General features: G+C 35.5%; 6 protein-coding genes across 6 annotated transcripts; 2 read left to right on the top strand and 4 right to left on the bottom strand.

Annotated features, from left to right (window-relative positions):
- Positions 1–488: 488 nt before the first annotated feature.
- On the bottom strand, positions 489–2644 carry LOC114729312 (cytochrome P450 CYP736A12-like). Its single transcript, XM_028916295.1, has 2 exons — positions 2135–2644; positions 489–1460 (listed from the first exon to the last, which is right to left on the bottom strand). Exons 1-2 carry the CDS (start codon positions 2615–2617, stop codon positions 624–626), a joined length of 1320 nt encoding a protein of 439 aa, XP_028772128.1. The 5' UTR covers positions 2618–2644; the 3' UTR covers positions 489–623.
- Positions 2645–11701: 9057 nt separating this feature from the next.
- On the bottom strand, positions 11702–13469 carry LOC114729311 (cytochrome P450 CYP736A12-like). The gene is made up of 3 exons (XM_028916294.1): positions 13338–13469; positions 12684–13261; positions 11702–12541 (listed from the first exon to the last, which is right to left on the bottom strand). The coding sequence occupies exons 1-3, from the start codon at positions 13450–13452 to the stop codon at positions 11702–11704; spliced, it is 1533 nt and encodes a 510-aa protein (XP_028772127.1). The 5' UTR covers positions 13453–13469.
- Positions 13470–14127: 658 nt separating this feature from the next.
- Positions 14128–19791, bottom strand: LOC114729308 (outer envelope pore protein 16-2, chloroplastic-like). Its single transcript, XM_028916291.1, has 8 exons — positions 19778–19791; positions 16029–16158; positions 15600–15651; positions 15224–15304; positions 15083–15114; positions 14863–14896; positions 14588–14655; positions 14128–14271 (listed from the first exon to the last, which is right to left on the bottom strand). Exons 1-8 carry the CDS (start codon positions 19789–19791, stop codon positions 14128–14130), a joined length of 555 nt encoding a protein of 184 aa, XP_028772124.1.
- On the top strand, positions 16786–22515 carry LOC114729305 (dihydrolipoyl dehydrogenase 2, chloroplastic). Its single transcript, XM_028916287.1, has 15 exons — positions 16786–17118; positions 17719–17865; positions 18033–18167; positions 18302–18410; positions 18585–18709; positions 18938–19063; positions 19152–19232; positions 19834–19896; positions 19976–20050; positions 20133–20211; positions 20286–20386; positions 20615–20728; positions 20972–21085; positions 21252–21404; positions 21742–22515. Exons 1-14 carry the CDS (start codon positions 16786–16788, stop codon positions 21399–21401), a joined length of 1752 nt encoding a protein of 583 aa, XP_028772120.1. The 3' UTR covers positions 21402–21404; positions 21742–22515.
- Positions 22516–22560: 45 nt separating this feature from the next.
- On the bottom strand, positions 22561–23279 carry LOC114729309 (60S ribosomal protein L29-1-like). The gene is made up of 3 exons (XM_028916292.1): positions 23206–23279; positions 23010–23113; positions 22561–22909 (listed from the first exon to the last, which is right to left on the bottom strand). Exons 2-3 carry the CDS (start codon positions 23109–23111, stop codon positions 22826–22828), a joined length of 186 nt encoding a protein of 61 aa, XP_028772125.1. The 5' UTR covers positions 23112–23113; positions 23206–23279; the 3' UTR covers positions 22561–22825.
- Positions 23280–25052: 1773 nt separating this feature from the next.
- Positions 25053–27005, top strand: LOC114729306 (GTP-binding protein SAR1A). The gene is made up of 3 exons (XM_028916288.1): positions 25053–25421; positions 25644–25775; positions 26398–27005. Exons 1-3 carry the CDS (start codon positions 25293–25295, stop codon positions 26716–26718), a joined length of 582 nt encoding a protein of 193 aa, XP_028772121.1. The 5' UTR covers positions 25053–25292; the 3' UTR covers positions 26719–27005.
- Positions 27006–27429: the final 424 nt, after the last annotated feature.

Genomic DNA, 27429 nt, shown 5'->3' with positions numbered 1-27429 from the left:
AAGCCTACATGCCATTAGAAATCAAAACAATATGAAAATATTATTGAATATTAATTCCTCGATCGATATATATATATATATATATATATATGAAAGGCTAATCGTATATATGTGCACAATGTGAAACCCGACATTCAAACCAGTTTGTCTCTACTATACTTTCTCAAATGGGTCAGTAGTCAAATTGAAAAAGAATATCACCAGCCCATTAGTGGCGAACCAAGGTACAAAGGTCTTTGTATTTAATGTCTGAAAGTATTTCGAATAAGATTATTTATCTATGCATAACAAAAAAAAATCACACATATTTGTATATAATTGGAGAAAACAGAGTAACGTTATGCCATTGAAAGTTGATCAATAAATTAAAGGCCGCCTTAAAACAAAACGATACGACTTCTTTTTCGATATATCTATATATATATATATATATATATATATTACAGAAAGTGAGAACCGTAATATGTTCAGTGGGTTTTGATTAATATTAATGGCGGTCTGATGGAACAAAGTCTCAAGCTCTGCTTAACGGACACATTATTTCACAATAATTTGAAAAAAGCACCTAGTGTGCTAAATTCACCTCTTTTGCACTTCATATTCTTTCATAGTTTACACCATTTTCATTCATCATAAACCTCAGAAGATAGGCGACGAGTTAACTCAACTAACAAATGCTTAGATCTTGGCGACGTGAGGCCAAATGATTCGGTCATGTCCAAATCATCAGGCTTCATCCCAGAAGGAAGCTCCCAATTGAAGCAGTGTGCGAGTTGAGCTATCACCAGTTGAACTGCAGTTTGACCCAGTTGCATTCCAAGACATTTTCTGCGTCCCGAACCAAATGGTAGGAATTGAAAATCATGTCCTTGCAGATCTATGTTATTGTTCAAAAATCTTTCTGGATAAAACACATCAGCATTGTCCGACCATATCTGAGGATTCCGTCCTAGTGCCCATAAGTTTACTAAGATTCGTGACTTTTTCTCTATGTAGTATTCACCAACCATAACATCCTTTGCTGATGCTCGAGGGATGAATGGTGTAACAGGATGGAGTCTGAAATTCTCCTTCACCACCAAGTTCAAGTAATTCAACTCTGATAAATCCATCTCTTCCACCATTCTGTTCATTCCAACCACAGTTTCCAGCTCATCTTGTACATTCTTCATCACCCTTGGATTCCTCAAAAGTTCAGATAGAATCCACTCGACACTAATAGCAGCAGTGTCATATGCCGCAGAAATCAAAGATAGCATATTGGCCTTGATGTCGTCTCGAGTAATTTGATGAGTTTGTTCGTCATCCATGGGTTGATGCATTAGCGAGAGTAGTATGTCTATAAAGTCTTCATTTTTCCCATCCGTCTGGGTTTTACGAGCTTGCTCGTGCTCCTTTATTATCTTCTCAAACAATTGGTCAAGTACTTTGCTTATTTCCTTACATCGACGCCTTAGTCCCTGACACAGTAATCAGATTTGAGTATTGTCATTACACTCCCTTCCCTCATTTATTATAATCACTTGACTATATTATGTGATTTTAAAAAAAATTAAAATTAGTTAAAAGTAATAAATATGTTGTAAATGTACTTTTTTTAATAAAAAAATACCCTTATTTATAAGTGGATAAGTGTGAGTGAGAAGAAAAAAAGGAGAGATTGTATGGAAAAAAGATAATGAGAGAGAGCATCTTCGTTACGGGTAAAATGGATAAAAATACATTTATTGTTTAAACAAATCCAAAAAAAAAATCTAATTAAAAAAAGACAAACAAATTAAAAAAAATTAGATCTTATAATAAAAGACAAAGAGAGTATATGTAAAGGACAATAGAATTTGGATCTTGATTTTTTTTTGCCAATTAACAGATACATTATAGGAAGGAGGAGCACCCTTATCCCCCTTGCTAGAAACGTGCCAATAGCAGATTGGGAAGACCAATAGAACCCCGTTCAATTCTAAAAATGCTTGTAGTGCTCCAAATTAGTTAGATGTAACAACTTAATTCGGTCAAATCCCTTCGTTTTAAATAAAAATAAAAACTGGCAATGAAAAAGCTATAAACAATCAAAGAAGAATCAGACATGGCATCCTTAATTTGATGTATGAAATCATCAAATAGTTCATGTTACCTGGAGATCGAATGCTCCTAACCAAGGTACGAGATCTGCAAGATTAAATGCTCCAGTCAATCTCAAAACTTCTGAAACGAGCCCCTTCAGATCAAACCGGTCATCGTTATTGCGTCCCAGTATAATCTTATAAACTATATCTTCTAAAAGCCCATGCACTTTCTCACTGATATCCACAACCACGCCCTTGGTAGCAGCATTCTCAAGTGATTTCACCAACATTCTTAACTCCTTCCTCCAAAGATGACCAAACAACTCTTGATTTGAAGCATTAAAAAGATGTTGGATGCTCAGTTTCTTCATGTCACGCCAGTATGGACCATATTCAGAAAAGCCCACACCCTTGGAGCCGTAAAATAAGTAATCAGTGGCCTGAGTATGAGGACGATTTGCAAAAACAGGGTCATGGGTCTTGAGGAATAGTTCGGCTGCTTCAGGTGAAGAGACCACAATGGTTGGGATCTGTCCAAGCCGTAGGTACATGATGGGTCCATATTTGTTGGCCAGAGATTGAAGACTGCGATGTGGTAGTGTGCCTAACTGGTGGGTGTTGCCGATGATAGGAAGGGCCAAAGGTCCTGGTAATGTATTATTATGAAAGTTCCAAAGGGAAATATTAATTCTGAGAAAGCAAGGTGAAAAGTTATCATCTCCCTAGATTTCAGGTACAAAAACTGATGATGAACATTAAGTATAGTCTTAACAAGACACAAGAGATAAATACCTGGAGGACGTTTCTTGTGTTTATTTGGACTCAAGAAGATTGTAAGAATGTAAATGAACATGAGAAGGAAGAGAGCAGGAATGGCTATTGTGGAAGGAATCATGTTTGTGTGGGGCGACTTCTTAGTTAATTAGCACTGAGAAGAAATGAAGAATGCCTTTGGCTCTCTGGATAGTTTCGTAGATAATGATTTAGACATGACATGAATGCCTTTGGTCCGGAACTCTTATGAAAAAGGTGATATTTCAGTTCATGTGGCTAGAAAGCTGCTTGGCTTATGGATGTTAGAGGCGGGGACCCGACGGGCTTAATTGGAAAAGTCAGTCCTATGGGACCGAAAATTTAAAAATATCTCAATTTGTTAAACCTAACTCTTAACGTGACGGGTTCAAGGTCGGCTCGCGGGCTTTCGGTCCATTTAAGAAAAAATACAATTTTTCATATTTCTCATTTTTTATCAAAAAATAAAAACAAACCAATGAAATTATAATAAAAGATATAAACATGAATAAAATTAAATCATAAATATAAAATATCATCATAATTAAATATCCATCAAAATCCAAAAATATCTAAAACATCAATCAACAAAATAACAACATCCAAAAGTTTCATCAATAGTTTAAATGTGTAATAGATAAACACTATCATTAATTTATTGAAATTTCATTATCATTATAATCAATTGCTCTTTTTTCTGAGCAAAAATATCAAGATTTTCTTCTTTATAGGAATTTCACTTTTAAATTTTATAATTCAAATTATAGAATCACAAGTTATATTAGTATAAAAATACTCTCTTATCAAATATATATAATTTAAAAATATCAACACATATAATATAAATCAAATCATTATTAAAGCCCAAATTAACCCATTTGTTAAAATTTAATTGGACAAATTATTGTCTAAAATCAAATAAATCAAACCATTATTGAAATTTAATTTTAAAATGATAATAATAACTAAATATTTGAAATATTATTAGAAATATAAAAATAATAATATTAGAATTACACAAAAAATTTATAAAAAAACCAAAAGAAATATAAAAAGGCCTAAACGAGCTTACTCTCGACCTTGCAGGGTCAACTCGTTTAAGTCCTTAGCCCTATAAAGTCAGCCTTTTTAAGTTTTTTACCTATTTGAAGGGAAAAATTTTAAACCCAGTTCTCATATTTTTTGGATTTACTCATTTTCGCAGCTCTAATAGGTGTGTTAAGTTAAATGGATTCATAGATCCGCGCCCAAATTTGCTATGGGCTTTGAGTACCTGGAGTAATGGAGTATCATCACTTAAGAAGGTAAAAGATTATTATTCCTGCTGCTGCTACTCGTCTATGCTATACTTCTTTTGCCCTTTTGTCACATAGTAAGTACATTGTCAAAGAATGATGAAGTTGATATTATGTAGATGAAATTTACTGCTAATGATATTTTTGGGATTTAAATGCACATAGTACGTAATGATAACATTGCCATATGAATGCCGCCACCACCATGATTGTACGAAGTTTGGCCAAAATATCTATCATGTCGTGTTTGGTCATGGCACATGCATGTGACTCCGATCAAACCATTAATAACTGAAATTGACTAAATCAAAACAAACTTTTCTATATATTTTTTTATATACTGTAAAATAACTTTAAAAGTTATGATTTGGTTTCTACTCAAATACCCCATAAAATTTACTTTTCACATAAGTTGCTTCTTAAAAGAATTTTTTTTTTATCTACATTATAAGTTACTTGCAAAATAATTAATGCTTATTTATCAATTTTATTTTTATAATTAATGTTTAAATATGATTCTTCATTTTTTTTTTCTCTTCTTCAACTTAAAAGTTAAAACCCCATCTAATAATGTAAATTAAGTTGGAAAAAATTTCAATTGAAAATATATTTAATAAGTTGACTATTCTCTTTTAGTTCTCATAAATTAATTAGAAATGACTGATGTTGCGAATCGGATGGAATATCAATTAATATTTACATCAATGGCCAAGCAACAATGAAATGTTTAGCAATTATGGTTGTAGGTTACAAGGGTAGTAAGATTTTAAGTTGCCAATGTACATTAATTAAACAACATCAACACATTGAGAATTCCTAACATGGGTAAAATTATCAAAGTGAGCACCATAATGTGCAAACCCAAACCACAGTTCACGTAAAGACACGTACACGTATACTAAGTACTAAACCAACATTAAAATTATTCATCATAAACTTTTGAGGGTATACGATGAGCTGGCACAGCCAACAATGGCTTGGCTCTCGCCATGGAAAAGCCAAATGTTTCAGGGTGTGTTTGGGATAGCGGTGACAGAAGTAACTTTTTTTCAATCTGACTTTTATAAAAGTCAGATTGAGTAAAAGTCAGATAGTGTAATGTGATTTATGTTTGGATTGGACTTTGTAAAAAAGTCAGTTTAAGAAATTGAAACCTGTTTGGATGATATATGTAAAAGTAAGTTTGGATGTAAAATGACTTAAAAGGACATGGATTTTATTAAATAGTACATATCTAATATTAGATATATATATGTGACTATTTTAAAAGAGGTAAGGAAAATAAAATTATGTTTGGATTAATATTTTTAAAAAGTCAGTTTGAAAATTTAAAACTTATTTAGATAAATAATAAAAAAATAAATTTAGATATAAAATAATTGAAAAGGACATAAGTTTTTATACAAGACTTAATTAACTAATTTAAAAAAATTAAGAATATATAAGTATTTTAGAGAAATTATAAATTTTATATTAAAGAGTCAAGGTAATATATCATACACATACAATTTGATAATTTTTTTTAAAAAATAATAAATTAAATTAATTAAATTATTGGGGTTTTTTTCAGAGAAATTCTATCTTTTTATGTTTTATAGTATGAAGATGGACCCCGTTTTGTCTTTTTCCCTCTTGTACATCTTCTCTCTCCACGGCAAGATCAAACTTTTTCTTTAGAAGCAATGTAAAATAGCTTCTCCAGTACCGCTCATTGGGACCAAAAAGCTCATTTCCACATAAGTGATCCCAAACACATATTAAAACATAAAAGGAGCTTTTGGCCGTTGAGATGCACGTTTGGGATCCCAAACGTGATCCCAAACAGGCCCTCAGTCATGTCCATGTCACAAGGCTTCATCCCACAAGGTAGCTCCCAATTAAAACAGTGAACCAGCTGGGCTATCACCACTTTAACTATAGTCAGACCCAATTGAATCCCAGGACATTTTCTGCGACCCGACCCAAATGGTATAAGTTGAAAATGATTTCCTTGAAGGTCAACATTGCCATTCAAAAACCTCTCTGGATAAAACATGTGTGCATCATCAGTCCATGTCTTAACATCTCGTCCTATTGCCCAATTATTCACCATGATTCGTGTGTTCTTCCGTACGTAGTAACCGTCAACCATAATATCTCGTGTTGATTTTCGAGGGATGAATATTCCTACAGGAAAGAGTCTTAAAGTCTCCTTCACCACCATATCCAAATAGTTCAACTTTGATATGTCAGCTTCTTCCACCATTCTATCCATTCCTACCACAGTTTCAAGCTCGTCTTGCAACTTCTTCATCACCCTCGGATCTCTCCAGAGTTCAGATAAAGCCCAATCGATGGTCGAAGCAGTGGTTTCGAATGAAGCAAAAATGATCTCTAATGCAGTACCTTTGATGTTGTGACGAGTGATCACAAAGTTTTGTTCATCATCATTCAAGGGTTGGTGCATCAGTGAGAGTAATATGACTACCAGGTCATCGTTCTGCTTACCTCTTCGTTCATTAAAAGCTTGCTCATGCTCCTTCAATATTTTCTCCAACAGTCCATCAATTGCTTCACTGGTTTCCTTCAACTGTCGTGTTATTCCCTGACATTCATAGATTTGATATGGCAAACTAGAGATAATGAACTAAGGAACGTATGTTTTTGGGGCCAACAAGCATAATAACATGTGCGTTAATTTGTAATTCCAGTCACATATAAAATAAAACTTTTGTGTGTTTTTGTTATACCTGTGGATCAAAAGCTCCTAATGTAAGCACAAAATCTGCAAGATTATAAACACCACCCAATCTCATAACTAAAAATTTTCAAAAAAAATAGTTATTAAAATTGTAAAAATGCCACTTTTTGATTTTTTTAGAAAATCTGTTGCTAAATACTGTACCGAAATTGTTAACGGCATTACCTAAAAATGCTACTTTTTGAGTTTTTTGAAAAACCAATTGTTAACTGCTATATTAAACTTGTTAATAGTACTATAAAACTTGATAACTGTTTTCCTGAAATTGTAAAAATTTTCAAACAAAATATTGTCAGCAGCTGGAGCTCTGGTGACGGCAGTTACCTGAGCTCTGGCAACCGCCACCGACAACGGAGCTCCGCCAACCACGTGGCTAGTGAGGGTATTTGGTTTTTTAAAAACAAAAAAAAAAGAGTAATATGATCATTTCAGTAAATTTACATATTCCAAATTGATCACTTGTGTCTAAATTGGGATTTTACAAATTCAAATGACTATTTTGGGATTTCCAAGCTTAAGTATCATTTTTGTGTCTTGTTCCCAATAAAAACCCCTCTTTCATATAATAATGCATTTTTTTACAAAGAAAAATATAATAAGGTTATAGTATAACCTTCAGGAACAGAGGAACAGTAACAATTTGAAACCTACAAGCCATTAGAAATCAAAGCAATATGAAAATATTCTTGAATATTATTTCCTCGATCGATATACATGAAAGGCTAATCGTATGTATGTGCACAATATGAAAGCCCACATTCAAACCAGTTTGTCTCTACCATACTTTCTCAAATCGGTCAGTAGTCAAATTGAAAAAGAATACCAACAGCTCAAAAGTGGCAAAACAAGGTAGAAAGTTCTTCATATAGTATCTGACAGTATTTTGAATAGGATTGTTTATCTATATATAACCAAAAAAAATCACACACATATATAATTGGGGAGAACAGAGTAACGGTATACCATTGAAAGTTGATCAATAAATTAAAAGCCGCCTTAAAACAAAAACGATACGACTTCTTTTTCTATATATATGTGTGCGTGTGTATATTACAGAAAGTGAGAACCGTAATATGTTCAGTGGGTTTTGATGAAATTAATGGCGGTCTGATGGAACAAAGTCTCAAGCTCTGCTTAACAGACACGTTATTTCACAATAATTTAAAAAAAAAAAAAAAAAAACACCTGGTGTGCTAAATTCACCTCTTTTGCACTTCATATTCTTTCAAAGTTTACAGCATTTTCATTCATCATAAACCCCAGAAGATAGGCGACGAGTTAACTCAACTAACAAATGCTTAGATCTTGGCAACGAGAAGCCAAATGATTCGGTCATGTCCAAGTCATCAGGCTTCATCCCAGGAGGAAGCTCCCAATTGAAGCATTGTACGAGTTGAGCTACCACCAGTTTAACTGTAGTTTGACCCAGTTGCATTCCAAGACATTTTCTGCGTCCCGAACCAAATGGTAGGAATTGAAAATCATGTCCTTGCAGATCTATGTTATTGTTCAAAAATCTTTCTGGATAAAACACATCAGCATTATCCGACCATATCTGAGGATTCCGTCCTAGTGCCCATAAGTTTACTAAGATTCGTGACTTCTTCTCTATGTAGTATTCACCAACCATAACATCCTTTGCTGATGCTCGAGGGATGAATGGTGTAACAGGATGGAGTCTGAAATTCTCCTTCATCACCAAGTTCAAGTAATTCAACTCTGATAAATCCATCTCTTCCACCATTCTGTTCACTCCAACCACAGTTTCCAGCTCATCTTGTACATTCTTCATCACCCTTGGATTCCTCAAAAGTTCAGCTAAAGTCCACTCGACACTAATAGCAGAAGTCTCGTATGCCGCAGAAATCAAGGATAGCATGTTGGCCTTGATGTCGTCTCGAGTAATTTGATGAGTTTGTTCGTCATCCATGGGTTGATGCATTAGCGAGAGTAGTATGTCTATAAAGTCTTCATTTTTCCCATCCTTCTGGGTTTTACGAGCTTGCTCGTGCTCCTTTATGATCTTCTCAAACAATTGGTCAAGTGCTTTGCTTATTTCCTTACATTGACGTCTTAGTCCCTGACACCGTAATCAGATTTGAGTATTTTCATTATACTCCCTCCCTCAGTTATTATAAGATCCACTTAACCATATTATGTGATTTAAAAAACTATTAAAATTAGTTAAAACTAATAAATATGTTAGAAATATATTTTTTTTCCAAATATATTCTTATTTATAAGTGGGTGGGCGTGAGTAAAAGGAAAAAATAAGAGAGATTGTATGGAAAAAAGATAATGAGAGAGAGTATATTAATTAATCATAAAGTGGGTAAAAATGTATTTATTATTAAGACAAGTCTGAAAAGGATCTTATAAAGAGGAACAAAATATTTCAAAAAATTAAATCTTACAATAAAGGACAAAGAGAGTATATATAAAAGACAATAGAATTTGGATCTTGATTTTCTCTTGCCGATTAACAAATACTCCTTCGGTTCTAAATATAAAAAAATTACACTATAAAAAGAGTTTTATATTTATGATTGGATATTTGGATGAGTACATTATAGAAAGGAGGAGCACCCCTTATCCTCCTAGCTAGAAAGGTGCCAATAGCAGATTAGGAAGACCAATCGAACCCCACTCAATTCTAGAAATGCTAGTAGAGTTCCAAATTAGATGTAATAACTTAATTCAGTCAAATCCCTTCCTTTCAAATAAAAATAAAAACTTGCAATGAAAAAGCTATAAACAATCAAAGAAGATTCAGAAATGGCATCCTTAATTTGATGTATGAAATCATCAAATAGTTCGTGTTACCTGGAGATCGAATGCTTCTAAGCAAGGTACGATATCTGCAAGATTAAATGCTCCAGCCAATCTCAAAACTTCTGAAACGAGCCCCTTCAGATCAAACTGGTCATCGTTATTGCGTCCCAGTATCATCTTATAAACTACATCTTCTAAAAGCCCATGCACTTTCTCACTGATATCCACAACCCCACCCTTGGTAGCAGCATTCTCAAGTAATTTCACCAACATTCTTGACTCCTTCCTCCTAATATGACCAAACAACTCTTGATTTGAAGCATTAAAAAGGTGTTGGATGCTCAGTTTCTTCATGTCGCGCCAGTATGGACCATAATCAGAAAAGACCACACCCTTGGAGCCGTAAAATAAGTAATCAGTGGCCTGAGTATGAGGACGATTTGCAAAAACAGGGTCATGGGTCTTGAGGAATAGTTCGGCTGCTTCAGGTGAAGAGACCACAATGGTTGGGATCTGTCCAAGCCGTAGGTACATGATGGGTCCATATTTCTTGGCCAGAGATTGAAGGCTGCGATGTGGTAGTGTGCCTAACTGGTGGGTGTTTCCGATGACAGGAAGGGCCAAAGGTCCTGGTAATGTATTATTATGAAAGTTCCAAAAGGAAATATTAATTCTGAGAAAGTAAGGTGAAAAGTTATCATCTCCCTAGATTTCAATTACAAAAACTGATAATGAGCATTAAGTATAGTCTTAACAAGACATAAGAGACGAATACCTGGAGGACGTTTCTTGTGTTTATTTGGACTCAAGAAGATTGTAAGAATGTAAATGAACATGAGAAGGAAGAGAGCAAAAATGGCTATTGTCGAAGGAATCATGTTTGTGTGTGGCGACTTCTCCGTGATTATTACTGAGAAGAAATGAAGAATGACTTTGGCTCTCTGGACGGTTTCATATATAATTACTTGGAGCATCATCAGTTAAAAAGGGAAAAGATCATTATTCTTGCTTCTGCTGCTTGCTTTTCTATACTTTTTTTCCCTTTTTGTCATGTAGTAAGTCGGTTTCCCCTTTTCTATAATTGCCATAATACTGCCACCCGTCATGATTACACGAAGTTTGGCGAAAATATCTATCATGTCATGTCAGTTGTTCGCACATGCATGTGACACCGATCAGTTCATTAATAACCAAAATTGACTAACAGAGCGTTGGAGGCTATTAAAAAATCTTTTAAAATGTATTTTTCATAAATTGAAATAAATTTGATTTCTACCCAAACATACTTTCCACATAAGTCGCTTTTTAAAAGATTTTTTTACATACAGTATAAGTTACTTGCAAAATAATTAATACTTATTTACAAATTTTATTTTTATAATTAATGTTTAAATGTGATTCTTATGTTTTTTCTCTTCCTCAAATTAAAACCCCATCTAATAATGTAAATTAAGTTTGAAAAATTTTCAATTGAATATATATTTAATAACTTGACTATTTGTTCTCCTGAATTAATTAGAAGTAACTTATGCTGCGAATCAGATGGAATATCAATTAATATTTACATCAATGGTCAAGCAACAATGAAATGTTTAGCAATTACGGTTGTAGGTTACAAACGTAGTAATATTTTAAGTTACCCTTATACATTAATTAAACAACATCAACACATTGAGAATTCCTAACATCAAAGTGAGCACCATATGTGCAAACCCAAACTACATTTCACGTAAAGACACGTGCACGCATACGAATTACTACCTCCGGTCCTTAATATAAGACTCTATTTGACTTTTTGTTTGGTCCTAATTATAAGACCCCAATCCATTTTATCTCTCATATTTATGCATTTTTTCCAAAATAATCCTTCTAATAATGATAGTTCTAGCCAATACACTTAATTAACAAGGATATTTTAGGAATGACAACACTTATTTATTACAAATAACTAACTTAACTTACTTCCTTAATCTCATCAAATAAGTCAACTGGGTCTTATAATTAGGATTGGAGGTAGTACTTAACCAACGTTAAAATTATTCATCATAAACTTTTGAGGGTATACGATGAGTTGGCACAGCCAACAATGGCTTGGCTCTCGTCATGGAGAAGCCAAATGTTTCAGTCATGTCCATGTCACAAGGCTTCATCCCACAAGGTAGCTCCCAATTAAAACAGTGAACCAGCTGGGCTATCACCATTTTAACTATAGTCAGACCCAATTGGATCCCAGGACATTTTCTGCGACCCGACCCAAATGGTATAAGTTGAAAATGATTTCCTTGAAGGTCAACATTGCCATTCAAAAACCTCTCTGGATAAAACATGTGGGCATCATCAGTCCATGTCTTAACATCTCGTCCTATTGCCCAATTATTCACCATGATTCGTGTGTTCTGCCGTATGTAGTAACCATCAACCATAATATCCCGTGTTGATTTTCGAGGGATGAATATTCCCGCGGGAAAGAGTCTTAAAGTCTCCTTCACCACCATATCCAAATAGTTCAACTTTGATATGTCAGCTTCTTCCACCATTCTATCCATTCCTACCACAGTTTCAAGCTCGTCTTGCAACTTCTTCATCACCCTCGGATCTCTCAAGAGTTCAGATAAAGCCCAATTGATGGTCGAAGCCGTGGTTTCGAATGAAGCAAAAATGATCTCTAATGCAGTACCTTTGATGTTGTGACGAGTGATCACAAAGTTTTGTTCATCATCATTCAAGGGTTGGTGCATCAGTGAGAGTAATATGTCTACCAAGTCATCGTTCTGCTTACCTCTTCGTTCATTAAAAGCTTGCTCATGCTCCTTCAATATTTTCTCCAACACTTCATCAAGTGCTTCACTGGTTTCCTTCAACTGTCGTGTTATTCCCTGACATTCATAGATTTGAGATGACAAACAAGAGATAATGAACTAAGAAACGTATGTTTTTGGGGCCAACAAGCATAATAACGTGTGTTAATTTGTAATTCCAGTCACATATAAAATAAAACTTGTGTGTTTTTTTTAATACCTGAAGATCAAAAGCTCCTAATGTAGGCACAAAATCTGCAAGATTAAAAGCTCCACCCAATCTCATAGCCTTGGAAACGAGGCCTTTCAAATCAAACTGGTCATCCCTATTTCGTCCCAATATCATCTTATAAACTATATCTTCAAGAAGCGTATTCACTTTCTCAGTAACATTCACAACTTCACCCACTGTAGCAGCATTCCCCATTGACTTGACCACCATTCTTACCTCCTCCCTCCTAAGAGGACCAAACAACTCTTGCTTTGAAGCACTTAAAGGGTGTAAAGTGCACAGTTTCTTCATGTTGCGCCAGTATGAGCCATACTCAGAAAAAGCCATGCCCTGGCTGCCATAGAAAATGTAATCAGTGGCTTGATTTTGAGGTCGGCTAGCGAAAGCAGGGTCGTGGGTCTTAAGGAATAGTTCAGCAGCTTCAGGAGAGGAAACCACAATGGCTTGGACCTGCCCCAGCCACAAGGACATGACGGGTCCGTATTTGTTGGCCAGAGATTGAAGGTTGCGATGTGGAAGTGTGCCCAACAAGTGCATGTTGCCAATAATGGGGAGAGCCAGAGGACCTATTGATGTATAGAAAGTGAAAGAGAAATATGAATACTGACTAAAATTAAAATTAATAATTCCAATGAGAAATACCTGGAGGACGTTTCCGAGCATCTTTACTGTGATTATTCCAACGCAAGAAGATAGAAAGAACGTAAATGAATGTCAGAAGGAGGAATGCGGGAATGGCTACTGTTGAAAGAAACATGCTTAATTGATCTGTGATTTGCAATGGAGAAATGGAGGATTTGACGGGGTGATCAACAAATAAAGTATATAAAAAGTATATAATAGTGATTTATAGTGACTCAGCATTGGATCCTCTTTATTTTTGAGGAGCAATAATAGAATGCCCCATTTGCCTTTCCCACTACAGAGAAGATAGGATGGACCCACCTGAGATCTCATTCGGTGAAGTGCATTATATTTTTTTAAGGCTGAAGTGAGGTGCTTTCTCTTAATAAGTTAATGGAGAAGGGAGAAAGCGTGTAACGCCGAAGGGGTAACGTCCCATCATTTTGAGACAAATGCTGAAATGATTTATCCATTTTATTTGTAAGATTTGTTTATTCTTCTGATGGAATCATCTGATCTTATCCCTACTTGATGTGATCTTGTTGGCACTCTAATTCCGAGAAGAGATCAACCCATCCCCCCAGGGGGTGCGGTGATCCAGAAATACTCTAAAAATTTAAACGGATAGGGATACTTAATAGGCCAGAATTCATAAAAGCTTTTGTCAACCAAGAAATCAATCATGGAACTAATCAAAACTTGATAACAAGTTTATATGTCTAAAACTCTCACGAATCAGATGACAATATGTAGTTTTCTTAATTGTTCTTAAAATCCAAGCTCAAGTACAATGTAGGCATATTCCGCATCAGAAAATGCCAGAGAGAAGATTTGCGGCTGTGGAGATGGCAGCTCCAGTAATAGCACACTGCACAATCTGTTCATGAGAAGAATCATCCAATGTAAGTGCGAGTGCTGCCCCAGTGATGGCTCCCGCCACTGCACTGTTTTTCTGCATCAAACACAGTTCATGATTATTCTGAATCATTTTGGTGAATTCCAGAAACAAAACAATCTGCAGCCAAGCTAAGGAAAATCTTCATGCCTGAAACAATGCGACATACTTAATTCTTGTCATTTGTTCATTTTAAATGTGGTCCATATAAAAAGGGCCCTTAGCTTTATTTATATGAGATCTTGAAATTTTAGCGCAGTGGTAAAGCTCTTGATCCAAGCAAAGGCCCAGTAAATTAGCGACCAGAACATCGACTTTCCTTTTTTTTTTTTTGGAATAAAAAGAGCTGTGTTTTAAAGTCCAGTTGTGTTACCCAATCATGAGCTCCACGAGCCTCCTTCAGACCATATGTGAGACCTGAATACATTCCTGCAGCCAAACCTGCATGTTGGGAGGAGAATTTGTTAAGATTCAGAATAGCCCAGTCATCCGAGAGATAAACATCATGAGCATGGGAAACTAACAAACATAGATTTATCTGTTTCAAAAATATTATTTTACTCACAAATGAACACATGTATTCTTTTGTAATTTCAATGTTCATAGAAGAATGAAAGTTTATTGTAGGTTAAGAAAGTATATCATTACCCCATTGTAAGGACTCTTTTCCAGTATTTTTCACCTGATCAGAAGAATAAAGGAAACACTAAGTAGCAGGAATTCCATGATTAAAAAAATGACAGAAGAGTTAACTGTTTATAGTTAAGCTCAATTATATTTGAAAGTTCAATTTTAGAACACTAAGACAAAAATAAAAGGCCTTGAAATGGTCATGTGGCAAAACTTCAAAGTTTACGTGAAATCTCACCATGGCCTCAAGAGATTTACTGCTGGTCTCTCCTGCATTTACGAAACAAAGGTTCACTCAACATTGTTTTCAAACTTGTCAAAAGAAATATAAAATGACATCATATCACAAAAACAATATCTCCTCTCCTGTCTAAGATACCTCTGAGACCTGGAAGACCATTTTTATTGGCACCAGGTAGGACTTCTGGTGGTAGACCGTCATTATTATCAAGCCCAGCACCTAAAAATCCATACAGACATGTAAATACTAAATTGTACCATCAAGTTTCCACTTACACACGCCTGTGCCCCCTGATAGAGTTTTGCATTAATCAGAGCAAAAAATTTATAACTTCACCAAAATAGCTTAAGATGGACTCAATGCTTTCTTACATAGTTTTGATTAGATCACAAAATGTAGATTTTCTCATACATCTAGTATTTTCTTTACCATTTTTCTTTCTTTAATCTCAATTCTCTCTGCTATTATGGATCATATAATAAAAGAAAAGTTTAATGAGGAATCATTAGCGAACCTTCAATGGTCATAAAGAAAGCTTCGCGGGACAGCGCTTGGACGGCTCCTATCTGGTAAACACACATCCACTACTATAAGCAAGAGTTTTACAGATGCTCGCTCGCGCACACGCGCACACAGAGCAAGAGTAAACTACACTAGCATTTTTCTTTTTTTGGGGCTTGAAGAGTTATAGCATTTGAGACCCATATTACATTGATTTATATCCTTAAAAGGCAATCATTATTACTTTATATAGTCCTCATGACATCAAGATCGGAATTCTTAGTTCAGAGAAATTGATTTCTAGTGGTCTCATGTTAGGGACCCTTTTGCATCTATGCACCATTATCTTTCCCTTCCAGATAATACATTGAAGACTGAATCAACGAAATATGTTGCGCGACCTTAACGATAATTTACTCAAAGGGAAAGAAGTGGAGGTTACCCCTGCGGCTTTGACGAAGCTCTCAGCAATGCGATTGAGAAGAGGGTGGCCAAGGTCAAAGAAACCGCCTTTGTCAAAGCTTCGAAGCTCATCCAGCAAAGACCGTGTTTCCAAGTTACTGCTCATCTTGCTAAGCCTTCTTGATGTTCACAAGCGAAATTCTCTGATACCAGACAAAATGCTCTTGCCAGTACTCTTTGATCAGAGAAACAAGAAAGGGGAAAGAGTGTAAAAGGCTGGGGAAGATGAAGAAAAGAACGGACGACCAGGGCTCGCATTGAGGACGCGTGTGTTTGGGTAATAACACGTGGCTGTTCCAAAATGACGCTGATGCGAAATTCCCGATTACTCAGTTGCAACGGACTCGCCACATGTGTAACGGTCTCAGGGAAGTTGTCAAAATCTGCTGATCTGGATCCTTCTTTTGTTTTTCGCGCGTTTAAAACATTATACAGCTCGCCTTTAATCTAACGTTTAATCAACTAATTAGAAGAGAATTAAAAAAAAAAATTAAATAATTTAAATAAATTAAAAATATTAATTAAATTAGTTCATTAATATTTTTTAACTAATAGAATTAATTTTAAAAAATTAATAAATATATAAAATAAATTTTACGTCAACTCTCAAATTAAATCTACTAAATTAAATGGGTATTATAATTTTTTAAAAGCATACAAGAAAGAAACGTTAATTTTAATAGAATAAATTATAATCTTCCCTCACTTCGCCATTGCCGCGTTTCTGTTCCTCAAAAATGCAGTGCTCACTTTCACTCCCTTTCTTCCCTAGCTCCTCTGCTCCCTCCCCCATTTTCAGGTCATACCTCGTCTCCAACTCTGTTCCTCTCACTGCAGCTACGCCTTTAAATCTTCGATTCTGCGGTTTAAGGCGCGAGGCATTTGGTCTTACCTCGCTCAAACGCTACGATGCGCACCAGAGAATCCAGCTTTCTCGCTGTAGAGTTCCCAAGAAATTTTCTGCTGCCTGGTTCAACAATGGCAGTCCTCCAAAGTCATTCGATTACGATTTGTTGATTATTGGAGCTGGCGTTGGTGGCCACGGGGCGGCGCTTCATGCCGTTGACAAGGTACTCTGACTGTTTTGCATTAATTGATGCAGTGGCTGCACTGGTGATTGCCAATTGTGGTTTCAGTCGAAGTAGATAGTACATAATAATTAAACATACATTTCGAGTTTAAAGTTTGATTTGGCAATTACTAGATACATTTTTGTTCGTTGCTAATGTTTTGATGGAGTGCAGCTTGGATCACGTAGAACTATTTTAAATTCCTGTGTTAAATGACGTTCTGTGGAGTTGACATACGAGGAATTTTTATGTTGTTTTTGCTGTTAGTATTGGTTGAGCCATTTGTTTGATATAGAAAAATATATACATATATATATAGATATGTATATGTGAGTAACTTGGATGTGTATATAAGGGCGTTTTCCCAGAAACCTGGGTGTTTCCTACAATTTAAGGTCCTGTTTCTTCTATGTGATTTTTTCAGTACGAAATTTTTGTACCTGGATGCTTATTATTACTTTAGTGAATATAGTTAATTTGTGTCTTGTAAGGTAAAAGAAAGTGTGCCTTTTCTGCACTAGGCGTGCATAACAGGCAGTAAGAATATATGTCTTTAGATTTATGTCTCTGAGAGAATTAAAAATAACACAGTGACTGCAGGGCTTGAAAACAGCCATTGTAGAGGGAGATGCGATGGGAGGGACATGTGTAAACAGAGGTTGCGTTCCTTCTAAAGCTCTTTTGGCTGTAAGTGGACGTATGCGGGAACTACAAAATGATCATCACTTAAAGTCCCTGGGCTTGCAGGTGAGAAAATTTTCTAACGGAGTGTGTATTTATATTAAGCTCTGAAGCAATTGCTATGATTATTGCTGTAACAGGTAATACAAGAGGAGTAATACTAAAGATTCCTCATTGTGGTGAGAGATTTGGTCCCTTCGTTGATTTCCTTTTTGGGCTTTTTCTTATTTTAGGTTTCTGCTGCTGGATACGACAGACAAGCTGTTGCTGACCATGCTAGTAATCTTGCTTTGAAAATTCGTGGTAATATGACCGATTCATTAAAAGCGCTTGGAGTAGATATACTCACAGGTTTTGGAACCATTTTGGTAGGTGACATGTTATGATGTGTGGGAGAATGAACTATTTACTTACCATCAAAAGCTTAACTTTAGACTTTTGATCATGAAATTGGAAAGAAATTTGAAACATTTCCTTTTGCCATCTTGATGAATTGATGCAGGGACCTCATAAGGTGAGAGTTGGCTCTTCCAACAACATAGTAACAGCACAAGATATAATAATTGCAACTGGTTCGGTCCCTTACGTTCCTGAGGGCATTGAAGTTGATGGTACAAATCATCTTTTCTCTTCCACCTGAAAGAAACTGATATATTGCTCAATTTATTAGTTCGCTGGCCCTTTATATTTATCATGAGGAGCCCTTCTCAGACACCGTATGCCAAACAAAACTGTGATTTCTGCTTATATTCTTTATAAAAATATTAATGATTAATTACCTGCAGGGAAGACTGTGATTACCAGTGACCACGCACTCAAACTGGAGTTTGTTCCTGACTGGATAGCAATTATAGGAAGCGGTTATATTGGACTTGAATTTAGTGATGTGTATACAGCTCTTGGAAGTGAGGTATTTATGATACTCGATTGTGCCCTCCCCATTAGGTTATCTTCATGGGAAATAATTGCAAATGATTGATGATTGATTCTAGGTGTTATTTTTATGGCAAAAAAATTTATTCCACCGTTGAAATGTATGCTTTTTTATAATATCTAATAATACAAGAAATATTGTTTTTCATTTGCGAAATGAAGCCATTGCAGAAGAAATATAGTAAGGAATGACGGGATTCTGCAGGTTACTTTTATCGAAGCTTTAGATCAACTTATGCCAGGACTTGATCCTGATATCAACAAGTTGGCTCAGAGGGTTCTCGTAACCCAGAGGAAAATTGACTATCATACTGGAGTTGTTGCATCCAAGGTAACCATACCTTTAGATGCTTGAATAAATATCTGCTGGATGGCTATTTTGACAAGCTGCATCCCTTTTTCCCCCTCTTTTCCTGCAGATCACTCCTGCTAGGGATGGAAATCTAGTCTTCATTGAACTCATTGATGCAAAAACCAAGGAACCAAAGGATACCTTGGAGGTAACTTGATTCTTGTAGTCTTAACAATACCGCTTGGTTTCAAATTTTCTACTTACAACAGAGGAAAATTCTAGAAATTGTTCAATGCTAAAACTAGACACGCATGTGTGAGCACTGTCACAGTATGAGGGGAAAAACAACCACTTACAAAATTACGTAGGTTCAATCTTTGCAATTACTTTCAGATGCTTTTATAGGACGCTTTCAATGCAGCGTATGATAAACTGAGTGCACGTAACTGAGAGAGGCAAGCAATTCAACTCCCACTGACTGATGCATAGGTTGGTTCTGCTCCTCAACCCCTCTCCCCTCATAGTAAAAATAATAGCAACGACAGCAACACTTTTGATGACGCAATTGGTCTTGCTAAGCTCAAGAGACTTGCGGCTTCCGTTTTCTTACCGGACCTAGTAATATTGTTTGAAGTCCTTTTTTTTTTTTTTTCGTTTACAGTTCATAAACATCTATAGCACCAGGTCTTGCAAGTGTGAACAGTTTTCAGTCACAAAACACTGACAAATATTATCTTTATACCTTTTTGTCACGTATTCAAATTCATTGACTTGGACTCATCTCAAGTTATTATGTTACATTGCTTCAGGTGGATGCTGCACTAATAGCAACTGGAAGGGCTCCATTCACTAGCGGTCTTGGCTTAGAGAATGTATGTCTATCCAGTGGCTGCCAAGTGTAAATTTTTCCCCAAATGAAGTAATTGTATAATTGACATTTTTTTTTTCCAGATTAATGTTACAACTTATCGTGGTTTTGTTCCTGTGGATGAGCGGATGCGAGTAATTGATACATGTGGCAATCTGGTTTGTTTCAAAGTTCTCTCTTGCACAACCATACGTCGTTGGCTTAGATTTTTTGTTACTGAAATAAAATATGGAATGATAGGTCCCGCATTTGTATTGTATTGGTGATGCAAATGGCAAGTTGATGCTCGCTCATGCTGCCAGTGCACAAGGAATTTCAGGTAAGTGGAAAACTATAAATTACTAATATTGGAGTCTTTTGCTTCCATTTTTACGAATGAAAAATTTCTGACAGTGGTTGAACAAATCACCGGAAGAGATCATGTGCTCAATCACTTGAGTATTCCAGCCGCTTGTTTCACTCATCCTGAAATAAGCATGGTTGGATTGACGGAGGTACCATATATCTGAACCTTCTTGTGTCTTGTGCTTTATTCTCCACTGTATACCATTAACATTTTTTTAAAATTCTTTGATTTCACTCTGCAGTTAACCAATCCCTCTTCACTTCTGCTCTCCCAACCCTTTTTTTCTTTATATATTCTAGTTATATTTTTAAATATCTCCTATTGGTCGTTCAATCAATGAACTCATGAATTGTGACCAAACATGTAAAATTTTCAGCCTCAAGCAAGGGAGAAAGCTGCAAAAGAGGGTTTTGAAGTGAGTGTCTCCAAAACAAGTTTTAAAGCTAACACGAAAGCCCTAGCAGAAAACGAAGGGGAGGGACTTGCCAAGGTTATATTTCTGCTTCTTTATCCTTCAAAGTTATTCATCCACAGGAGATTGTGAGTGTTGAGTGAATGAGTTCCTTGCATAATAGTTGCTCGGGTGGTATGGGGAAGTTATTTGGGTTTGACAGCTGGGTCCCTGATTTACTTGTTCAATAACACTTTTATCCTCCCACTGATTGCATTTATTTACTTGGTAGTTGGTTCCCACAGCCTTTACGGGTTACTCTTTACACTGTTTTTCATACAGTTGATATACAGACCTGACACTGGAGAGATACTAGGAGTTCATATTTTCGGGCTGCATGCTGCGGATCTCATCCACGAAGCATCCAATGCAATAGCATCAGGGACACGTATTCAGGTAAAATTCTGTGTGCGCTTTGCGTTTCATTATAAACAACCGCTTGAGTTCAGCTGGCACTAAGTTTTTCTTTTCTCGTCCATGTTCGTCAAAAAATGTACTTTATTAGCAGACAAAGCAGTCCTTTTCTGTCAAGTAAATTTCACATTTTTGTGGTATAATACAGGACATAAAGTTTGCGGTCCATGCACATCCAACTCTGTCTGAGGTGGTTGACGAACTATTTAAATCAGCAAAGGTGAGCTTTCCAAAAGAACACCTTGAGAATAATCATATTGAACAAAACCACTGCCGCCCACCGATTATTTTGATCTAGATGGTAAGATAGCCTGCTACGAGATAAGCATCGACATGTTAGTGGTTGTTCACTAAACTAGCAAACAACTTGGTCGTAGTTTTCTGTTTGATTTAAACTTGGGAGAATTACAATGCGGTTCAAAAAAAATTATTAAAAAATCTCAATAACATTTAAATAGTCTTCTGAAACTTGTTTTGTAATTTATTTTCCTTCTCTAGAACCTTAATGTAACTCACCCTTTAAACTTCCTGGACAGAATAGTCAAAACGCTAACGAATGCACACAAACGTACAGGTAAACATAGCTACTTTATTTTGTTAGACGCATTAATATGTGCCCTCTTGAATTTCTGAGGCAGGTTAAAGAACAATCTTCCAGCCCGGCATGGGAACCAGTTGCTGTCTAGTCCTATGAGAGACCAGAGTGTAAGTTTTAGACTAAATTAGCTTGTATTATTGTGAGCTGCCAAGATTTTCCAATCATGTAAGTAGGAAACTTCGAGGGGAGCCCGCCAACAGTCCAAAAATTGACGAGCGCAAACCATTTCTTGCATTTACATCGTTGTCAGATCTATTTTACATTCTTTCTTTCTTTCTTTTTTTTTTTTTTTTTGCTTTCGATGAATTTTTTTAGATGAAATGTGATACGGTGATCCAAAATTTAGATGGTTAAAAAATATGTCCAAGTCACTTTCAATTTCTCTTCGATAAGCCACTACTGATTTTATTTCCGTACATTTATAAAAATAATCGAGCGCACGAACGTTACGGCACACAAGAATTTCATACAAGTGGGAAACCAATTTGCAGCTACAATAGCACAAGAATTCCACATAAACTTATGCATATATTATCCTATATGTGGTCATTCTAATATTCAATCGAACCAGATTCCTCATTCAATTGCTTAACAAAGCTGGTGAAAACCATATTTTACAAACCGTAGGCTGGAATGAAAGCATGAAAATCTTAAATATAGTGTATCGGCTTGGCGTGAAAAGGCATGCTCTAACGATTAACAACAAAACATACTCTAAAAAAATATTTGGATAAAATTAAAACTATAATTTCAAAAGTGCTTTTATTATATATGAAATAAACATGTGAAGGAATTTATCTCGATTTGCTAAAAATACATATTAGGATAACCAAACAACCCCTAGTTCTTTGGCCGCATGTTTCAATAAAATTCGAGGTCTCTGCTCATTTAAACCCAAAAACATGCTAGGAGTGGAATGATAACCATTTTGCTCCTTCATGAATTCATTAACAGAATCAAAAAACTAGAACCTTTTGTATCAGGATCTTTCACATAGACCAGCAAGAATTCAACAAGAGCATACTAGTCAAGTTAAATTAAACACAAAAAATACCATCAAATAATTCAAAAAGATATTCCAAGCTATCCCAGAAATCCTATAGTTTCGTCTGAAAGTGGGCGATTTACTCTTCCTCAGTGGCTGCTTCAGCACTCTTGTTATTGTGTTTCCTCGCGTACCTCTGGTTTCTCAGGAACTTGGGATCCATCTACATGAAATTCCAATTAAAAGAAATTAAACTATAGATTAAACAACAACAAAAACAAGAGAATCAACACAGATCGCCAGGGATTAGGAAATGTGAATACCCCTTTGGTAGAAGTGTGGCGGTGCCTCTTAGGCTTTTTGATGCCATTCTTGTGGGCTTTGTATGACTGGTTGTGAGCTGTGTGGTTCTTCGACTTCGCCATCGCTGTGATCAAAACAAACAAAACGAAAAGAAAAATTAAGCGGTGATAAACACAAGTAAGAGCATAAAGAATATGCAACAGAGCTAATACAGACCCTAGAGCAAGGTGAACGGGGGACTTCGGATCTTCTAGGGTTTCCGGCGGAACAGAGAATCGGGGCTTGAGATGTTTGGCCGTTATATATGACCGTGAAAAGAAGCCCTAAGGCATTTGTCCACTCAATGACGATAATACCCTTGGTGGAGATCCATTCCATCATCAATGACGGAAAGGACCTGGGTTTGCATTCTTAACAAGGCCCAAATTTGAAAATTTGAAGGATAAAAAAAAATTTAATTAAAATATGAAATAAATTTATAATTATACCATTCATTGTAACACGTTAGAAAATAGTGCGACTTAGACTAGTCAAATGCCTCATTCTAATAAAAATGACAAGTATATGAATTAAGTTTGGCAAATAAAAATGATAAGCATGGTGTACGATATTTACAAGTACACTTATATTATAAAATTGACAAGTATATGAATTATGTTTGGAAAATAAAAATGACAAGCATACTGTAATATATATATATATATAAATACGCTTATAAAAATGACAATTAATACATATATTTTTCAGGCCAAAGAAATTAATAAATTTTTTGAACATTTTTAGCACATCAGAAGGTTAATTCTTGAAATTAAAACGTATCTTTAACATTTCTAACTGTGTTAGGAAGTCAGATTAGCGTAAGCTCCCGCATTAAAAAAAGGGGTGTAAGTTTCCAAGACAGAGAGAGAAGCTCCGGTGAAGGCAAAGTCGAAAGTTGAATATTTTACTAGACTCTAAATCATTGGACTTAGTTTTAGTATTGAGTCTTTTTTTTTTTTTTTAAAAAAAAAAAAAAGACTTAGTTTGCTTATTGCTTGCCTTAGGCCTCTGGCAGGAGAATTTGTGTACTCATGTTTGTTTTTTTTTTTTGGGCAATAAAATCATATTAAAAAATGACATGTCATCTTATATTGATGTGGTCTGATGTGAACATAAAAGATAAAAATAACCGAGTTATGTAAATTAAAAAAATTAATTAAAATGATTAAAGAAAATAAATATATGATAAATATTGTCTCAAAATAATCTTATTTGTGGAGAAAGGAAAAAATGAGTAAGGAAAAAAAGAGTATGTCTAGTAATTTTCTTTTTTTTGGGCTTAAAGCATGTCTAGTTAATTAGTGTATTGACATAACAAGTAGGAAAAATTTACCCAAAAAATACCCGTTAAATTTTTAAAAAATAAATAGATCATGTTGACTACTCTTATAATAGTTTTAACTACTTTTATAATGGTGTTAATATTAATAAGTTAAAATTACCTATTTGTTGTTTTCAAATTCAACACATATTTGTTTTGTCATTTTTTTTTGACAAATAAACAATAGGCCTATTGCTCCAAAGAAAATAAACAATAGACTTAAAAATTAAAAAAAAACTAATTAAAATTTCAGACATATTTAAGTGTATTTTATAAATAGAATCATGCCTATATAAAATATGTAATTTTTTTTAATAAAATATGTATGACGCATATTGGATAAGAGGGAGTATTAAATAAAATTAGGATATACCCTAACTCGATTGATTCATTCCAAATTATTACTCAGTATATGTTTGAAAAAATATTACCTTCCATTCTTGGCTATTACTCCCCTATGACGCGTACCCACCAATGGAATGTGCACATCTGGATTTTGCATCACAAACCGGTTCTTCCGGTTAACCATATCAGGGTTCCCGTTCCCAACTTAAGGGTTTCGGGGCATTTTAGCTATTGTATCTGCCGCACTGGCCACCAGTTCCACTGGCCACGCCGGTAATCAGTACTCAGGCATGCGGTCACACCACCCATTAAATACATATATTTGAAAGCACTTGCAAGAAAAGAACCCTAAACCGAAAGATTCATTTTTTTTTCCTTGTAATTTTCGGCTTCTTGTTTCCTTGGTCTCTCGGTGGATTCTTCTTTCTTTTGCCCCATCGCTTTGTCCCAATGAGATCTCTCTGAATTTTATCTTTTTGTTTAGCTGGTTGAATTTTGTCGCGGCGGCATCGTTCTCTCTGATTGAAGTGATTTCGGTGAGAACTTTTTGCACTTTTGGTGGGTGAAACTGTGAATTTCGAAGCTTCTCGAAGAAAAAATGTTTCTTGTTGATTGGTTTTACGGAATTCTTGCATCTCTCGGTCTCTGGCAAAAGGAGGCGAAGATCTTATTTTTAGGGCTTGATAATGCTGGAAAGACTACCTTGCTTCACATGCTGAAAGATGAGGTTGTATTTTATTGTGTAATTATTGTTAATTTATGGTTTTTCTCGTTTCGAATTGGCTTTATGTTCTTGGTGTTTCCCGCCCACTGAGGACCCTAATTTCGTGCCATGGCTCTTGCACACACGTCTAATTTTGATTCCTTTTTTTTTTATGACTTTTTTGTATTCTCATTCAGGCATCGAAATTAGGGTTGATCTTTTAGTTTTTGCCTCTTTATTTTACAGAGATTAGTTCAGCATCAGCCAACTCAATATCCGACTTCAGAGGAATTGAGTATCGGGAAGATCAAATTTAAGGCCTTTGACTTGGGAGGTCACCAGATTGCTCGCAGAGTCTGGAGAGACTATTATGCTCAGGTGTATTTCTTATCGACTCTGTCAGTCTTTTATTTTCCCGTGTTAAGATAGACGCGAGTACTCTTGTCCTAGCTCCTATCTCCTGACTGTTTAACACTGTTTGGGATTGATGCCTTTGTCGGATTAGCATTAGAATGAATATTAAATATGAATGTATGTTGTTTGCATAGATTGGTTCATCTGAGCTTGTCTTTCTGCTGTTTCTAGGATTTATTACCTGTTATCACAATTACTTCAAATGTCTGGGCAAGAGCCATTGTTAGTTGCCATTTTCAATCAATCACCCCCCCTTCTTTTTTCTTGGGCTCACTATGCCTGCAGGCAATAGCTGTCACACGTAACATGAGGATCTTAATTACCATTTTATCTTTTATTTGACTTGTTTGTTAGAATTGATGTCTTTTTTTCTGAGTAAAAATGGGGGGATATCATCACTCAGTGAATCAAGTGATCCCGTTTTCCAGATATTGATCTCTTTTATTAGTATTTGATGCTGTTCTATGTTCTCAATCTCTATGCGTGGCATTTTGGCAGCTTATATGATGCTCTCAACCTCCTTTGATATCTGTATGTGTACAATGGCAGTTACTTATCGTCATTTTTGACTTTTTCTATCATGTAGGTTGATGCTGTGGTCTACCTTGTGGATGCCTTCGATAAGGAAAGGTTTGCCGAATCAAAGAGGGAGCTAGATGCCCTTCTCTCTGATGAGTCCTTAGCAAATGTACCTTTCCTTATATTGGGAAATAAGATTGACTTGCCTTATGCTGCCTCAGAGGACGAGCTTCGATATCATATGGGGCTCACAAACTTCACCACAGGCAAGGGCAAGGTCAACTTGGCAGACTCCAATGTCCGTCCTCTGGAGGTTTTCATGTGCAGTATCGTGCGTAAGATGGGCTATGGGGAAGGGTTCAGGTGGCTCTCTCAGTACATCAAATAGGATAGTGAATAGAGTTAGATAATAAGTGTGGTCGGAGCAGTTAATTATGATGATGGTTCTGCTGATGCAATCTTTTACTCTGTTCTTGTATTGATGTAAATTGGATATGTTGAATGTTAGTTTTACTTTTGAGACTCGCATATTTCTGTTGGGAAATTTTGTGTAGGCTTGGTTAAGCTTGTGCTGTATGCAAGTTTATATATTGGTCACCAAAATGGCAGAACTAATAGTAGGGTGACGCTGGCTTTCATGTTCACCCAAATGTTATCCTTATCCTTGATTATCAATTTCCAATGTTAAATAATGAATCAGCGCAGAAAAAAATAATTTGCTGTGAAGCGGATTCCAAAATTATTTTCCCTCCCTGCCAAATAACGAGGTTTTCATTATTGGTGGAACTACTTTGTCTTGTCACCAACAAAGTTGATCCAATTAATTATAAGTTGAGAAAGTTAGGAAGTCGTGATTTGTGGGTTTAAATCTCGCTGAGAATATTTATTTCGTAGAAGAGGCATCATAATTTGGTAAATTAACAAAAAACGCATATAAATTAAGAAAAATTTATGGACACTATTCAATATATGTCCTCAAATTTTAACGGGACTATGAAACTGCTCAGCGAATTGATTCTACTACTATCATTTTTCTTTGGTTAGTATTGTTGGGTTGAATTTTAACAGAATTACGAGCAACTATTGAAACAGGGCATTT

This window comes from Neltuma alba, unplaced genomic scaffold (genome assembly GCF_004799145.2).
Source record: "Neltuma alba isolate B1F8T4 unplaced genomic scaffold, ASM479914v2 tig00012627_pilon, whole genome shotgun sequence".
Taxonomy (NCBI): Eukaryota; Viridiplantae; Streptophyta; class Magnoliopsida; order Fabales; family Fabaceae; genus Neltuma; species Neltuma alba.
Note: the sequence above shows the minus strand (reverse complement) of the source record. Positions and strands in the feature narration are given on the sequence as shown.